General features: G+C 32.0%; 1 protein-coding gene across 2 annotated transcripts in view; it reads left to right on the top strand.

The window, feature by feature from the left end:
• The first annotated feature begins 1,800 nt into the window (after positions 1-1,800).
• Positions 1,801-12,804, top strand: part of Lipi (lipase I) — a 49,928-nt gene continuing 38,924 nt past the window's right edge. For both annotated transcript variants that reach the window (XM_074072355.1, XM_074072356.1), the window contains exon 1: positions 1,801-1,947. In XM_074072355.1, coding sequence (XP_073928456.1) covers positions 1,902-1,947 — 46 coding nt within the window. In that variant the 5' untranslated portion in view covers positions 1,801-1,901. The remainder of the gene's footprint in view (positions 1,948-12,804) is intronic.

Below are 12,804 nucleotides of genomic sequence, written 5' to 3' on the forward strand. Positions count from 1 at the left end.
TTAGATAATGTATATTTTTCATTTTTGGCTATTTTTAAAATGCTGAAGTGAATGTCGTTGTTCTTGTGTCTTTGTGCATATGTGGTCCATTATCACATGGTATAGCAAAGTACCTTGGATGTTTAATTTCTGAGTCAAAGAGTAAGAGTATTAAGTAATTTTGTCCTAAATTGAACTAAATTAAATACAATTTCTACCAAAATCAATTCTGGTAAACAATGACTCTCATCACACATTATTCAACTATAATAATCTTTAAAGTGCTCAGAAGCCTGACTGATGCAGAGAGTTTCTTCAGCCTTACAGGATCAAAATTACCATCAACATCACTTATACCTTTGTGCTATTGTTTATTGCTATTTGTATATGGGTTTTCAAGCTTCTTACAATCATTTTTATTTCTAAGTTGGACTAGATAAGTACACAAATGTCTTGCTAAAGTACTGGCATTTTGTATAATATTCTGTCACCTCCTGATATTTCCTATTTAATGCAATAAGCATCAATAAACCCAGTGTTCTCGTATTGACGATAAGTAAACTACATGATAATGAAGAAACGTAATGTTGTTTTGAAACTCTGCTAGGTACTGTACTATCTGAAATGCCAAGTTCTTAAGAACTCTTTAGAGTGATAAAAATAATATGTAAGAGTTATATTACAGTGCCATCTTAAAAGCACACAAAAGAAGAAAAATTATATGTTCAACAACACAACTTTTGATTTATTAAGTATGAATTTGTTAAAAATATGCTTTAAATGTGTGACCTATTAGCTTGTTTCTGCCTTCTGAAATGATGAACTTTATTTACATCTCTATTATGGAGTATAGTTACTATAGCCAAATGCTGTGGAAAGGCCTAGATTTTTTAGTGGTAACAAAAAGAAATCTATTGGTGGTGCCCTTCAAAAATAAGTCTTCACATAAACTCTCAGGGAGCAAACCAGTCAAATTAGTGATGAAATCTCATCAGCAGTTACATTTTCATGATTGTAAAACGAGTGTCTTTTTGTCTGTGCCCTTCTGACACATATCTCCAGACCTCAGATTAGTTTCTGCTAATCTATGATGTAAACTAAACAGTCTGTTTTTACTGTACTCTCAGAACTTTATAGAGACATGAAGTTTCTAAAAACAAATTTAGTTTTTGTACTTGTAATCTGTGTGCTTAGAACGTCTTAATTTTCTTTGTTGCTAATGTCCATTACTGGGAGGAAAATAAGAGAAGAATTAAGTAAGCATGTAAAGAGAAAATCTATAATAATTTAAAAATGGTGTTACATTACAAACAAAAGTAGTTTTATCTTCATTTTCCAATTTTAACATCATGAGACAGACTAGACTTTAAACTTTTAAAATATCCTCTGTGTTTTGTATGTAAAATGCCATACATATTAAAAGATTGTATTTTATACTGGACAGTTTCATGGGTATGGATTTCACATATTGATTTTATGGTGCATGAAGATAACTTAGTTTGTAATCAAAATGAACATAAAACACAACTTTTTTCTGACTCTTTCCATTTCTGGCATTTTCTAACAACACATTTTTTGTTCTAGGCTTTCCAAAAACATATTCTTCCAGACCACTTCTGAAATCCTGAGGCTAAAAGGAATAAAGAAACATATAATTAGCTTTTTCATTCCCTTAAATTCAACTTGTGCAGCTGAACATTTGTTCCTGACTTATTACAGAGTTGTTGACTTAAAAATCCTTCTCACGAGCCAAATGGGAGAAAACAAACTACCCTACTTATTTCAACAGAGGGAGGAGCAAAAATCATTTTTACAGTAAAACCTGCCGGACTGTGACAGTCCTATCAGAGAGAAACCTTAATGAATTACTGACTTTTTTTTTTTTGGTGAAAAAGTGCTGCTTTTACCGTTGTTGATTCCAAATGAGAATACACATTTTTCTGTGTTTGATGTTCTGGGTAAAATCTGGTAAGATACTTATTAATAATTTGTTTTTCAAAAATTGCATGTAAAATAATAGTGTCCTCTGTATTCTGAGATAAAGAGTGTTAAGATATCATAGTATGAGGAAATATACTGTGATTATACGTACTAATTAGAGCAAACCAGATTACTGTTAAGGTTTTGTGTATGCATGCATGTGTATATACTTATGTTTGTATATGGTAAATACAAGTTCTACAGTTTACTTATTTTTAAGGTAATTTGTGGCTAGAAAGTCTTTTAAAAGATGATGGGTAAAGGAGGTGAATGTGGTTGATGTGCTTTCTATACATGTATGAATGTGGAGCCTTGAAACCTGTTGAAGTCATTTTAAGAAGAGGAATGGGCTAGGAGGGAAAATAATGGAAGGGATGACCCAAACCGGGATATGATATATATAGATATGATGATTAGTATATAAGTAACATATACTAATAAAATGTTTACTTAAAAAGGTGTAAGTAGGAAATAAATAGAAACAAGATAAAGAATAAGTATCAGAGAAATTACTCAGTGTTTGAAAATCATGATGATACACATTTTGCTTCAATTTCTTTGTTCAAATTGCCTTAGTTTTGAGGAAAAATCATGAATAGGTAAATTATCAACTGCAAATCAAACAAACAATAGACTACAACTTTTTTTCTCATTTCACATAATAAAAAACAAAGCTGTTTTATAAGGAAGAACTATATTCTCCTGTCTTTTGACTTACAGCAATAATGCCTACTCATTTTGGTAATATCATCTGCTACTTTATAGTACATTAAAGTAGAACTAGTTGTTCTGCTGTAAAGTAGAACCATTATTGGTTATGGTAGAACAAGTAGCTCTATCAATGGTAATCAAAACAGTTAGCAAATTCAGAATTCAAGATTACTTTTATGTAGGGAAGTTGTAAAAACAGTTTACTTTCTTTAGCTTTTGAAGATCTTCCTAAAAAATTTTTTAATGTGAACACAACAACTTAAAATATTCACTAAAAATAAGCATGTCTTATAATTTCTATTGGATATTTAAGCTAATGATAACTTCTGGAAATGTTTTTATCTTATGTTCATATATAGAATCTAGTTGATAATAATTTGCAATTTATTTTTTTTACATTTTTGGAAGTTTTTAAATAGGAATTTTATATTCATATATTAGCACCTTGATTTGAAATCCAGAAAAAATTGAAGTCCTCACCCTTACCTATATGTCAGCTAATATCATACCACTTTATGATTTTCATATCATTGTTTATACTGTAAATTTTTGACAGGCTTTATGAAATTATTGTTTTAACTAGAGTTAGCTAGTTGCTTAAGTCTTCAATTATGAAAACTCAGATACTGCTACGTATGTTTCTGTCTCTGTTGGCAGTTTAATTCAAGTACAATAATGACTAAACTAGAAGAATTTTTAGATATTAACAACACCAAATAGAATGAAAAGAAATTAAAGATTTTGTTGATTCTCCAAATCATTTAAACTCGTGTAGACTCTTAATGATTTCCCTCATATCTCCACTTAATTAGGAAATTCTGTTTTATTTTCAGTTGAAACTTTTTATGTTTCATTCAACTTGTACATCCTCTTCCTGCTTCTATTGGAGATTCTGATATATACCACTCATATGGCAGGTCTCAATTTGTCAATTGAAAACCATTGATTTTTGTCTACCTTCTAACAAAGGAAAGAACTAGGCATAGTGGTACATGCCTGTAGTCTCAGCTATATGGGAGCCACAGATGAGAAAATCACATTTTGAAATCAGACCAGGGTAAAAAAGTTAGTAGGACCTTATATCAAAGAACAAGTCAAACAGGGTGCTTTATGCCTATAATATCAGTTATGTGGAAAGTGGAGGTAGGAAGATTATAGTCTGAGGTCAGACTCAGGCAAAAAATGAAAACCTACTTGAAAAACAAACTAAATTAAAAAAGGACGAGGGAGGTTGCTCAAGTGGTACAGAACTTGCCTAGCAAGTGCAATACCTTGAGTTCAAATCCCATTACCACCAAAAACTAAAAATAAAAAACTAGACAAAAAGGAAAAATATTCTGAAAAACTGGACTAGTCAAGTGTTTTTAAAAATTATAAATAGAATATAGTAGAAGTGGAGACATGGCTCAACAAACTGTGTATAATATGTCTCATACATCTACTAAAATAAAATGCACATTTATTCTTAGTGCAATTTTTAACTCATAGAACTTGCTTAAATTACACTTTTTGTTGTTGCTTTTTTCTTGTAACAGGTCAGCAAATGTTTCTATAAAGGGCCAGAGAGTAAATATTTTCTGTTTTATGGGTTGTGTAGTCTGTTGCATCTATTTATCTCTGTACCTAGAGTATGAAATCAGCCACACACTATGTATAAATGAATGAGTGTGGCTGTGTGGTCACAAAACTTTATTTGTGAACACCAATATTTGAATTAGTGGTAGTTTTCACATCTCACAAAGTATTACCACTTTGACTTTTTAATATCATTTATAAATGTAGATATTACTTTTTAGGTTTCTGAGCAGATTTATCTCATAGGACACAGTTTCCTAGCTTCTGTGTTTCAGTACACTAGCAGAAATGTTAAAGACATATTAATTCGGCTTTCTCATTTCACAGTTGGGAAAAGTGAAATATAGAAAATTGGATACACTTTTTCAAACATCAAAGAACTTGCATTATATACTATACTATACCTAGGGATCTTGTTAAAATGTAAATTCTTATTCATAGGCTGGAGATGAATCCCAAATTCTTCAATTATAATGCATTATCAGTTGATACCTGTGGATTCATGAACCACACTTTGAGTAGCAAGGGTATAGAAACTCATGCAATCTTAAAAACCTGCTTGTAAGGCTGAGATCTTTCCCAAACCCATGGGATTCTGTGTCTACTTCCTCAAAAAACTCATTACATTTCCCTAAATTGTACTAATATCTTTCTAGTATGGCCAGTTATTTATTTCTGTTGACTTACTAAAAGGTACCTAAGAAATAAGTTTATTTTATCATACCAAAGTCTCAAATAACAGAGTGATGTGAAAGAAAATAGGATTTGCAATTATAACACTCTGATTCATTTCCTAGTGGATTGTTATCTGGGCCAAGTTACTTACTCTCCATGAACCTCAGTTTCTCTATTTCTAAGTGGAAATAACAGTGCTATTTCACTGTCTCAAGAAGCTCAAAGGAGGTAGCATAAGGTGCTATCTGGTCAATGTAAAGCAATGTCAATCAGGTTAAAATCCATGTGCTGTTTTTCTTTCATTTTTTTAGATAATGTCCAGGTGTAGGTCTTTTCCATGCATTATTCATGGACATCAGTTCCTATAAAAAATGCAGATTACCTCCCAACTCAGAATCCCTTGAATTGTCCTACAAAACTACATTCTGAACAAATTTTCCCTATCATTTTTTCTACCCATATGTAAGCCCATGTTTAGGAATTCCTGGTTTAAACACTTGTCAGACACCTACTTTATTTTGCTTGTGTAGTCAGATTTATTGTAAACAACTCTCCAAATATTTTTGTGATTGACTATCTTGATCTCTTACTCTATGTTAAGGCAGCATATATTCTCTAAATGTGCTTTAATTGCTACAGAACTAGAGAGATAAAAATATTTTTGTCAGTAATTATGCCTTCTGCCATAGCTTCCCAAGATTTTAGAGTTCTACCTATAGTTTTCTATCTTTAGTTCTACCTATAGTTTTTAACTCTGTCTGTGACCAAATGGACGGACCTCTGTCTTGGTGGCAAGCATGTCAGTTGTTTTGTTTCTGCTCGCAGGAGTTTCTTTATTATTATTATTACACACAAGTGAAAAACTGAGACAATGAACTTCTGATAGGGCCTCATTTATGATTCTCAAACGTTTATGTAATAACTTGTGCCATAAGTATGCTGCTCATGCCTTTTGTGCTTCACCCTGAAATGTCCTGTTGTTTTGTACTATTTCATGACCATAGGTCACTTAATATCTGTAAACTTCATGTATTTTATGAGGGAAGGGATAGGAAATATAAAACAGCACAGGGCTTGATATGGAGTGATTCCTAAATAATTAAAAGTTGTTTTTCTTACTGCTGATGTTATTATTGTTAACAGGTCCATTCTGTTTTTAGAAATGAGGAGAGTTTCATGTAGACTTTTTTGGGATGGCAGTGAAGTTTAAAGAGATTATCAGAGGAAGATGGATTAAGTTTGTCTAGGTTGGGTATGAGGATCTATAGCCTCCTATGGCAAGGTCTTAACCCTGCATTCTTGGCTTCATCAAAACTGAAAGTTACAAGACAGCCTAACATCATGTCTGAGCACTTCACCAATCGTGAAAATGGTTTGCAATAAAAAGAATATTGTAGTAGCTGAGACCATTTGTCTCAACACCTTCTGTTTAAAGATGAGACCATTACGTTAAGTGAAATAAACTGGCATAGAAAGACAAATGCTGCAAGATCGCACTCACACATGACAGATACAAATTATGGTGGAGGTCAGCCAATGGGTCCAAAGTTACAATTACAAAGGGAGAATAAACTCTATTACATATAAATGTGTCAATATCTAACAATAACGTATTGTGCATTTCAAGATAGAAAGAAGAGATCTTGACTCTTACTATACAAAGAAGTAATGAATGTTTGAGGGAATGGATATGATTTTACAGTTTATACAATGTATACATGATTGGAACATTACACTGTACCACATACAATGTGTAATTATGATTTGTCAATTATAAAAAAAGAAGGTAGTAAAATAATTTTTAAATGAGGAAAATGAGACTCAGAGATGGGACATGAAAGAACTTTCTTAGTCATAAGGGAAGCTTGAGAGGGGCAAGAGGCACTTGGGTCTGTCCACGATGCAGGACTGTTTGGATTTTCCAGTTCTCATTTTCACAGCCATGGAAACTGTAACAGAATATAGTGCAAAGAAAACAGCTGCTGCTGAATAAATAAATAATAGTTACTTAATCTCATTTCCAGAACTTCAATTTGTTCATTTTTCAAACAGGATCGAAAAAGCAATATTTTTCCTCTTCTGATATATTCACGTTTCTGCTACTAACATTACTTTTTTGCTATTTTCATTTTAATTATATGGAGTCAATTTAAAGTATTTTCTTTATTATGCATCTAATAAATGAATATTTTAGAAAACTAAGAAAATATTCCAATACAAAACAGATAGAACACACAAACACCATAAGCAGAGAAAAAATGACTAATGTCACACCTTTGGAACTTACAAAGTTATGAGTCTACATCCTACTAGATCTGTTACAAGAAATGTGTATTTATGCATATCTACAAACAAATGTATATGTTTTAGCATATTATAGGTACACAAACACACACTCCATATCATACATAAATTAGGTCTCTATATGGGCTACAGATAGGTATATATTATCTATAGGGTTTATCTTATGTTTTCATTATCTTGATTTTTTTTATTATTCATTTATTCACATGTGCATACATTGTTTGGGTCATTTCTCCCTCCTGCCCCCGCCCCCACCCTCTACCCCCTTCCCCTCTCCCTTCCAGGCAGAACCATTTCTGCACTTTTCTCCAGTTTTATTGAAGAGTAGAAATAAGCAATAATAGGAAAGACATAGCATTTTTGCTAGTTGAGATAAGGACAGCTATACAGAGAGAGTCCTAGCATTGCTTTCATGTACAAATGTGTTACAACCCAGGAATTTTACATAGTAAATATTTTCTAATGTTATTCCTAATTTTTCAAAATTTGATTTCCTTAATGCTAGAAAGTACTCATTTTATGGATTCATCATAATCTTTCTTTCCGGTCTCATTCTCATACATTTAATCAATTCCAAAATACTGTGTTCACTATTAAAATATTAGAAGATACATTTGTTAGTGTTAATAATCAATGGGTATGATGATAAAAATAATATAGTAATATTTTAATTCACATTTATTGATTTTTAAGATGATTAAGCAGATTTTAATGTTTATGAGTTATTTATTTGAAAATACCTGTTTATATTCTTCATTTGGTGTTCAATTGTGGTATCCTTTCTTTTATCCCCTATTTTATAGCTCTTCATATATGAATATATTATCTTTTTTCTATCTTAAATTGCAAATATTTCCATAGTATATATATATATATTTTTTTTTAACTTTGAGCTAGTATATAGTGTTTGATACAGAAAATTTAAATTTATTTGTTACAAAATCTGTCAGTCTCATATCTTTTGGTTTTGTTTATTCCTTCTTTATGCTAAAAAGTAATTTCTCGATCTGTGATCATGTACATATTAACTATGTTCTTCTAGTCCACATAATTTTACTTTTATATGGAATAATTAATATAACTAGAATCAAATAATTGTCTTAACATTGTTTATTTAAAAATCCCTTAGCTTTGACTGTTTTTCATGTTGCATGACACAAAAAAGAATAACGGCTGCGTTCTTGTGATTATATCATGTTTCTTTTTTAATCTTATTGCTAATTTATAATGTTAAAAAACTAATTGATAGGCTTGGGGCATGGCTCAAGTGGTAGTTGCCTGCCTAGCAAGCACAACGCCCTGGGTTCAAACCCTATTGCCACCAAGAAAAAAAATCATAATATGGCAGAAGATATCTTTATATTTATACTTTCTTAGTTTCAATAGAAATATAGTATAAGTGGTTTCACATTAATACAAGTATTCTAGCATGAAGAGGACAGGATTTTATCAATTTGATAAACTATACTGCTATTTTAGCTTATATAAAATATTATAATTTAAATTGTTTCCTCTTGACCATGTTTCATGCTCTGCATTTTGTGAGTATATTATTTGGGAATTTTGATTTTAGATTGTTTCATGATTTACAATGATCTAGAACTCATGTATCTCTCTGTGACTATGTGTACATGTATGTGTTTGTCCTGTTTTTATATTTGATATTAGGATTATTCTAGCTTCTTTCTTTCTTTCCATCCTTCCTTTCTTCCTTCCTTCCTTCCTTCCTTCCTTCCTTCCTTCCTTCCTTCCTTCCCTCTTTCTTTCTTTCATCATTTTTACATTTGCTTACATGTATATACATTGTTTGGGCCACCTCCCCACTCCTTCCCACCACCTCCCTGCTTCAGGGCAGAACCTGTTCCTCCCTCTTGTTCTCTGATTTTGTTGAAGAGAAAACATAAGAGATAATAAGAAAGACATAGAGTTTTTGCTAGTTTGAGATAAAGACAGCTATATGAAGAGATTCCTAGTGTTGCTTCCATGCACTTGTGTATTGCAACCCACATTGGTTCATCTCTGCCAGACTTCTTCACTACTTCCTAGTCGCCTTCACTACTTCCTAATCACCTTCCCATAGTGGCCTCTGCTAGTTTAAGATTACTATATTCTCTGCTGTACATTGAGCACATCAACCACATTCAAGTTTTAGGTTTCCTTCCCTTTCCCTATTCCTCTCCTGCATGTTCTTCTCTTAGTGTGTGACCCATGTCCAATTATATTACTACATTTGTTTTAGATCTATGGCCATAAAGGAAATGCAAATCAAAACCACACTAAGATTCCATCTCGCCCCTGTTAGAATGACTAGCATGAAGAACACCACCAACAACAAATATTGGTGAGCATGCAGGGGCAAAAAGGAACCATCATACACTGGTAGGGATGTAAGCTACTACAAGCAATTTGGAAAACAATATGGAGGCATCTCAAGAAACTAAACCTTGATCTGCTATATGATCCAGCAATACCACTCCTAGGGGTATACCTGAAGGAATGCGACTCAGGTTATCACAAAGGCATCTGCACACCCATGTTTATTGCAGCACAATGGAATTACACTCAGCCACAAAGAAGAATGAAATTTTGTCATTCACAAGTAAATGGATGGAACTGGAGATCATCTTAAGTGAGGTTAGCCAGGCTCAGAAGCCCAAAAATCACATATTCTCCCTCATATGTGGATTATTCTATCTTTTAAAAGTTATTTAACACTGGGCATGATGTTGTGTGCCTTTAACAATCAGCACTCGAGAGGCTGAGCTGAAAGCTCACTTGAGTCAAGGAGTTCAAGACCTGCTTGGACAACACAGTGAGACCTTATCTTAAAATAGCAAAATGATATAAAGCTTCATATGTTTTGTATTATTTGCAAAATATTAGACCATTAGTATGCTATAAATTAAAAAAAATACCTTTATAAAAGTATTGTCTAAATACAATAATACTTTGTGCACTTTGATGAGTTTTGAAAAAAGTTATATACTACATCTTATGTGACTTATAAAACCACATTAAGTAACCACATAGAACCATGTTAATCACCCATAATAATTAATTCCCGAGCCCCAAATCACCTCTTTACAATTAATTACCTTACCACCTCTGATTTCATATAATCTAGGCCTCTTTTCTGGCATTTGATTATACTTTCTAGAATTTCATATGAGTGAAATTTCTAGTTTTGTTTCTAAAGTCTCTGCTTAGCAAAATGTTTTCTTGTGATTCATCACAATTGTTCATGTATGAACATTTTATTTCTGGGTATTATATAGATAACCACAATTTGTTTACTCAGACATTTCTTGATCGTTGTATGGGTTCTTTCAAATTCAGAATCTTTTAAAAAAATACTGCTATAAACTTGAAAAAGTTGTAATGAGGACATGTTTTCATTTCTAAATGGTTAACACCTAAATGATATAAGTACACATTTAATATTGTGAGAAACTATCAACTTGTTTTCTTCCAGCAACGTACAATGGTTTCAGTTGATTTACAGCCTCAGTAACATTTGTTTTTTATTGTTTTTAATTTTAGCCATTTAGTGGGTGTATAATAGTACATAGTTTTGATTTCAACTTATGTTTTTTGGGTGACTAATGATGTTGAGAAGTTTCGCTTCACAAACATTATACCAATTGTTTGTGAAATGTCTTCAGTTCTATTATCAAGTTTGACAAATTGTTTTGTCTTTTTATTACATGTATTCCACACATGCATCTTACATACACATATGCACATAGTTTGAACACAAGTACTTTTCAGATAAGCATACCACAAGCCTGTATATTCAATGGACACATGCTATTTGAGGACCAGACGTGTTTCATTATGATAAAATATAATCACTTTTTTCGTTTTTGTTTCATGTTTACTGTGACTTATCTGAGAAATACTAGATAAGTATCTTAAAATTGTTTATATTTTCTAAATCTTCCCCTCTACCATTCTGCCATTCGAATTCCAGTTGCCTCTTTGTCTCCAATTTGGCAAGATCACCATGACTGGCTTCACCCTTCCTGAACTGTATTCTAGATACAACCTCCAAGCTGAAAGGTTGTATTAGATTGTATGTAGGGTTCAAAATACCATTTCCTCCTCTTCAGAGGGAAATGCTTCTTGTACAACATCTAAACTTTTTTTTGGTATATTTTATTTAGTGTTATAGTTGTTTACAGAAGTAAGGCAAGTCTGGGATATTCATCATGGCAAGAATTGGATTCTGTAAATTTTGTTTTTGTTTTTATTGTGATAAAACATACATAAAATTTTACCATTTTAGTCATTTAAGCGCACAGTTTGATTCCCTTCTCATTTCCATTCGTAGATATTATACAGAAATTTTTAATGGCATTAAGTACCTTGATATTTTCAAAAAACTGTCACCAACAGAACCTTCTTACCTTCCCAAACTGAAATTTTGTACTCATTAATGAGTTTCCTATTCTCTCTTTTCCCCTAGTCCCTGGAAACCACCATTCTACTTTATGTATCCACTTTTGGTCTAGGTAGATTGCATATGTAGAATCATACAATGTTTGTCCTTTTGTGGCTGACTTATCTTCATTTAGCATAAAATAGTCAATATATTCTATGTTGTGGCATGTGTCAGAATTTCCTTCCTTTTCAATGCTGAATAATATTTAATTATGTAGATGAGATTTTGTTTATCCATTCATTATACTTGGGTTGCTTTCATCCTCCAGCCATTGTAAATACTACTGCTATGAACATAGGTGTACAAATATGTATTTGAACTCTTGCCTTCAATTCTTTTGGGTGTGTATTCACAAATCGAATTGCTAGATCGTGTGGTGATCCTATCTTAAGTTTTTGAGGAACCATTATAGTGTTTTCCACAGAACTGCACCCCTGTACATCCCCGTGAAGGATGCACAAAAGTTCTCAGTTTCTGTATATTCTCATTAAAAGACATTAATTTCTGATTTTTTTAAAAAACATAGTAACAATCTTAAGGAGTTGGAAGTGGTGTTTCACTATGATTTTAATTTACATTTTCTTAATGAGTAGTGATGTTGAGCACATCTTCATGAGCTTATTGGTGATTTATATATTCTTATTGGTACATTTATTTCAGTCCTTTGCCCACTTTAAAAAAAATTAGGTTGCTTGATTTTTAGTTGTTAAGTTATAAAAGTTCTTTATTTATTGTGGATATTAATCCCTAATCAGAGATATGATTTGTCAATATTTTCCCCATTGTTTGAGTTGCCTTCTCACTTGGTTGATAATGTTCTCTGATGCACAAATGTTTTAAATTTAATGAAGTCCAATTTATCTATATTTTACTTTTGTAATGTTCAAAAAATCATAGCTAAATCCAATAAAATAAAGCTTTTCATTTCTGCTTCCTTCTGAGTTTTAATTGTTTCCGTTCCATAGTTTATTTCTGTCTCCTGAAACAGGTTTTTGCTTAAAGTTCATTTGTTTGATAGTAGTGTTAGTATTTACGCTGTCGTTTGCATTACCATTTTTTATCTTTAAACTTTCAGCCTATACATCTCTTTAGATCCAAAATGAGTTGCTTATAGATAACATGTGGTTAGACCGTGTTTT

The sequence above is a fragment of the Castor canadensis genome, chromosome 5, assembly GCF_047511655.1.
Source record: "Castor canadensis chromosome 5, mCasCan1.hap1v2, whole genome shotgun sequence".
NCBI classification, from domain to species: Eukaryota; Metazoa; Chordata; class Mammalia; order Rodentia; family Castoridae; genus Castor; species Castor canadensis.